At 29.2% G+C, this 6,000-nt stretch overlaps 1 protein-coding gene across 1 annotated transcript; it reads left to right on the plus strand.

Moving 5' to 3' along the window:
• The first annotated feature begins 3,714 nt into the window (after positions 1-3,714).
• On the plus strand, positions 3,715-5,685 carry LOC112536906. The gene is made up of 2 exons (XM_025159815.2): positions 3,715-4,051; positions 5,200-5,685. Exons 1-2 carry the CDS (start codon positions 3,729-3,731, stop codon positions 5,540-5,542), a joined length of 666 nt encoding a protein of 221 aa, XP_025015583.2. The 5' UTR covers positions 3,715-3,728; the 3' UTR covers positions 5,543-5,685.
• Positions 5,686-6,000: the final 315 nt, after the last annotated feature.

Here is a 6,000-nt window from a genome sequence, read left to right on the forward strand (position 1 = left end):
CTTAAAAAAACACTAAACTTTTTACTTGAAATTCATATTTTTATTAAAACCCTCTTGAAAGTAAATTAGTTAATGGGAGTTCAAAAGAATATGAATGAATTATTATTAGCTTTTGAATTTCAATCAATCATTTTTTTAAGATGAAGAACAGAGTAAAAAAGTGGTAACAATAATGTACGAGAATTTGAGAAGAAAAAAGATAAATTTATAAAAAATATCTAGTGAAATCTTAAAGGAAAATGAAAGAAAATTCTTGAAATTTTATATTTGTACTAATAATAAAAATTTATGTCTATAAAATTCAATGCTTTTTTGAGTACTGATTTATTATTATACTCTTTATAAAAATTATAAACTTTTTTTTTAAATTTTTTTAAAAATTAGTATTAAATATTCCATAACTTTTACAAGATCTTTTATAATTATTTTTAATTACACCATAACTTTTCAATTCTATTAAAGTTTTTATTTCGCTTAATTCAATACATCCTCCATACTTTGTTACTTATCTTTGTGTATTATTTCTTGAAGTTAGTTGTTTTCGGTGTGTTTGTGTTGCCTGTACAAGCAACAATGGTTTTGTGCGGCTAAGGCCGACTCCTTTATCAACAACAATCCTATGGGTAGCCGTCTTTTGACGGTCACTGGTGAGGAAGAGAAGAGGACGTTCGCTATGATAATGGAAATCCAATGGCAAGCTCAGCTGAATTTTGTAACCAATCTTCTATTATTCTCCATTATTCTTTCCTACAGGTCCATAAATCTCTGGAGGTGGACAACTTTTGATGATTGGCTCAAGAGGATGAGGATCTATCAACTGAGCTTCTCTAGAAATGTTTCTTTACTTTGGTGGGTCAATGCTTGGGTCTAACAGTACATGAGTAATATATATATAACAAAGTAGAAGAATATCTTGATTAGACCCTCAAAGGAGAAGTGAAAATAAAAGAGAATAGAAATTAAAAGTAATATATAACAAAAGCAATTACTTTGGGGTCACTTACCAACATCAGTTGCATACTAACTTTGAGGAAATGCAACATCATGAATGTGTTTGTTGATGGTCATCTAACCATAATGTATAACAACAAAATAACTAGGTGACTATCAACAAATATATCCAGGGACATGCAAGGATAAACAGCTTCCTTCTTCTTCTTCTTCTTCTTCTTCTAGCCAAGTATTTAGGCCATGGCAAAAGGATGATATTTCTTTAATTTAATGTTAGAAATGTCTTGAGGTTTTGATGATAGATGTCACATTTTCAGCAATATATACAAAGAGTATATTCCTTGAGAATTATTCTTCAAGAAAAGCATATGCCTTAGGAATAATCCATTCTGTGGCTAATCTTTATAAATTGGTTGGTAGGAATGGCTGTTAGTTGAAACTTGAAACTTCATTCAAGACTACAACAGGGAAGGTCTCAATTTTTCAATTGCTCGTCTTTGCTAATGACTGGTCCTCCAATGGAGGCTTTTCTTGTGGAAAATTTTTATTTGTTTCTTTTAGATATCTGACGTACATTCTTTTTCTTAAATCATTTTATTTCTTGACTCGTATTTCATTTTGTTTCTTGCCTCGTATAAAAAATTTACATCCGGTTTTAAAGATGCAAAAGTTATTATATTTTTCAACCTTTTCGATCTCTTAGTTTTGTAAGAATAAATTAGACGCTATTCTACTTCCATTGAATCTATTTTTGGGAGTATTTTAAAAACGAACATTTTTCCTTTTTACGCTACATATGATTAGAATTTAAAACTGTTTGGTTCCATATCGAAAATAGAGATGAAATTAAGAATGAAAATGAGAATGATTATATTTTAAATGTTATTTAAGTGAGTAAATAATGAGAACTGTTTATTATTAATATCGACAATAATTAATTACAGTTAAAAAGATTTTAAATTTTATAATTTCTTTTAAATAAACTCCAAGACTTTGTGGCTCCTTCCTATGGTCTCAGAGGCGACTGAAGTACCGCCTTCTTTTCTCAGTCATGATGCTAGTGAAAGCCCGTATGGCCTCATATTCTTTTTCTTTTTTTAAATTAGAAAGAACAGGCCTTACAGCCTTAGATTTGTGCTGCCTTTCGGCCTTCGCTTGCATCTAATAGCTTATAGGCTTCTTTCCTTGCTGCACTCGTTATAGCAATAAAAAACTCATTTAATATTTAATTTATAACTACTAAATGTAACATATATATAAAAATAATATTTAAACGAATGACAATTTATTATTTTAATATTTTGACCATTTATAATTGATTTGGCTTGATTTCTATAGAAGTAAACTTTTATTTCTTAAAAAAAAAGGAAAAATGGATGATTCTTATTATTAGGGTGATCCCATTCTGATTCCGAAATAATTTTTTATGAACTAAACATCAATCACGGAAATCACTCATTCCCATTTCTACTCTTACCTTATTTTTAAAAAAATAAAATATCGGAGGCATATAAGAAAATTTACATAATAAAGACTACATATGCACACAAAAATAAGATTGTTATTATCTAAGGTCTAAGGGTACATATTAAAAAATATCCATTAACAACAAAGTCCAACTCTTTTTTTTTTTTTTTGTGTGGATTATAATGGTTTCCGATCAGATTTTTCAAATAATATATTTAATTCTTAATCTTAGTCTTATTGATCTTGTTATTAATTTTCTTCTCCAACAACAACCGTAAGATTTAGAGTTGGGTTCAAATCTCACTGATTAATTTAAGGTTAGGAAATATATATTTTAAAATATTTAACCATTATAATTCTAAATCTTTGAAAAACCGGTGTAGGGTCTTAGAAAAAGGGAAGAAGTAAGAAAATTGCATAAAAAATAATCTTTTTTTTTAATTAAAAAAACTAGAATTTTATTAATATAATGAAAAATTAGTCTTATTACAGCGTGTAACCATCTTGGGCATGAATAAAAAAAAAAGGCTTTTTAATTGGATAATTGACAGAAATTATTATTTAAAATTAATAAATATGTTTCAATCATTTATCGAAATTTTTTACAATTAGACACCCTACAAACATAATAATAATCTTATCAACTAGACTCCAACAGTTATTAACTGAACTGAAATACCTAAAAGAGACAAAGTTTTGTCACAAAGGTAAAAATTAAAATTGCCAAGCACGGAGACAATGTGTTTATTTGATATGAATGTACTGGATAAATTTGTAGAGCAATTCCCTGGAATTATCAAGAATTTTAATTAGATTTATAACATGCATGGCTCCTTTTTAAACCTTTTAAAGTTGACTGTGTGATAAAAATAAAATTGATGTGTTCAAACTTTCAAACTGTCGGAGAAATTAACACTTCAGATCTAACTCAACCAGTAAAAACCGTTGTAATTAAGATGAGAGATCTTGAGTCTGAGTTTTTTCTTCTATATTAAATAAGTTATTACTTTTATAACGAGTATAAGAAAATGGCTGCTTCGCCTCCATAAATTAAAAGGAAAAATTGTCTAAAAAATGAAGAAGCAACAGTTGTACGAAACAAAAAATTTCCTAAGAAGAGAACCCACAATTGGACAGACAACAAGATTGTTATACCCAAGGATACAATAAAATATTACTCACTAAGAACAAACAACAACCATTTCTTATGTAACTTAGTTGATAAAATCAAGAACCATAGTGAATATAAAAAACCATGCAAATCTTGATCTAATTGAAAAGAAAAAAACAAGACAATGAAGATTGTAACTATGGAGAGGTATAGCCGAACTCTGTTGATCCTTCTGCTGGTTATGATTTTCCATTCCTCAGTTGCTGTAGATGGGTTGAAAAGTGACAAGCTTTGCGGGCAGTGCCGGAAGTGTGACACAAAGCAGTGCCCTGCAAGTGATGCCTACCCACATATGACTGCACATGATGACACCCTCATTGCTGGTGCCTTGCAGTCTGATTTTGTGGATGTAAATGATAGAGGGGTTTACTCGGTACCAGATATAAAGGGTGGCACATCGGCTAAATATAATGCTTACTTCGGCTGGGAGTCTACTTCTGGTTCTGCTTCTGGCTACCACAGGTAACCCTTTTAACATTTACAGTTTTGTTAAACACTGCTAGGCTTTAGTATTATGTTACAAAATCTTACACTAGTAAAGAATTTGGTGGGTCTTGTGTTTATAACTAAACAAATGATGGTTTAGAATGAACCTGGGATCATTGGCTTTCGCTAGCTACTTACATTTTACGTTTTGGATATTGAAACTCTTTCTAGAAATTTTTATACATATTTTAAAAAATTGAGAAAGTGTTTTCTATTATTTTTTTATATTTTTTTATTTATTTTTGAAAACTTTGAGACACTTTTTGAAAAATCTTTACATTTAATTGAATTTCCTACTTTGAAAAGAATTTTCAATTTTTTCTGTTATATAATTTTCTTATTATTGATATTCTTAATTCTATCAGTTGTTTTACATTAATAAAATATAGTAAATATTAGCTAGTTTTAGTGGAAAAATCATGCAATACAATGCTTATTATATGTGAACAAACAAATTAAATTAATTATATCAATTGTATTTAATTTATATCTTTGATTGATAATAAAAAGGATGACAAGTAGAAATCTAGGATAATCATTTATTATTGTTGTACCTTAGTTTTTTTATAAATAATTATTATTTAGTTTTTTAATTTAAAAATATTAGTGTGATTTATAAGTATTTGATATATTTTAAATATATATTAATATTTTTCTAATATTTCATTTTTTAATTTTTAAGAAAATTTCATATTCATGTATTCTGCGATATCTCTCGTTTTTATTTACGTGCAATCTAATTTCTATATTATTATAATTAGATGACCGCATAGATTAGTTATAACATACAATCTAACTTGTATATTATTATAATTAAAAGATTCCTGAGATTAGTTACAACACAGGAAGAGTTCAAAGATTTTTTACACCTTTTGTAAAATTGAATAGTTTTTTATTCATTTGGCAAAGTAAGGAGTCTCATGCAGATTGAGATAATAAAATATTTTTGATCCTTTTGTGCATTAAGATATCCTTATTTCTTCAGCTACCAAGTTTTAATTGAACATGCTCAACGGGAAGCTAGGCAAAGCCAAGCCTGATGCATTATTTACTATCTAGACAATATTATATATACACCTTTAGCTTACTAATACAGACTGATGAATATTAATTGTAAATAACAGGTTTAGGAACTATATGGACAAATGCTCAAAAGGAGGAAGCTACCTAACAGTAGACAAGCATGGCAAGGTGAGTCTTCGCTCACTGGGGTCACTAGAAAGCTTAGCAGAAGCTGACTGGAAATCCGTAAACCCACCAAAGAAGCTAAACCACAGAGAGTTTCGATTCTGGGTATCTCATAGCACAGGAAAGTGCCTCACGGTCTTCGGAGGAAAGACAAAGAAAGACAAGAGAAGTGTTGGTGTAGCTGAATGCAAGTTTGATGGCTCAAACCCTTTTCAGCTATTCGCATTTCGCTTTCATTACCATAAAGCATTCTGCTGCTGTGGCCTTAGTAATGAGTGAATTCTTGAAGAATGTCACTGATTACTGATAGAACATATATATATGCGCCATGTCTCAGGAATTTGATGTTTCATGATTGTGAAGCATAAGTGCTTTTTTCATTCCTATGTATTAGGAATTCAAGGCACAAAGAAAGATGACAGTGGAGGAGGTGGCTAATAACATTAATTTGCTGTTACATTGATTGATTTAACATAGGTTATACTCAGCATATATTTACTTAAAGGAAAATTCTTGCTTATGCCTAGCTACCAAGAAAATAACGCCCTAGTTGTAGGCTTAACGTAACGATAGGTGCATTTTCTAATAAGATTTTAATTTTAATTTCGTTTGCTTTAGCCGTATTAGAAAAAAAAAAGTTTTACATTTTAAATTTAATACATTTCATCTTGGTGTGTTCACTAATTTATTTTGTCTAGATACATAGTTTCCGAATAACAACTTTTCAAGTAAATAGG

The sequence above is a fragment of the Ricinus communis genome, chromosome 1 (genome assembly GCF_019578655.1).
Source record: "Ricinus communis isolate WT05 ecotype wild-type chromosome 1, ASM1957865v1, whole genome shotgun sequence".
NCBI classification, from domain to species: Eukaryota; Viridiplantae; Streptophyta; class Magnoliopsida; order Malpighiales; family Euphorbiaceae; genus Ricinus; species Ricinus communis.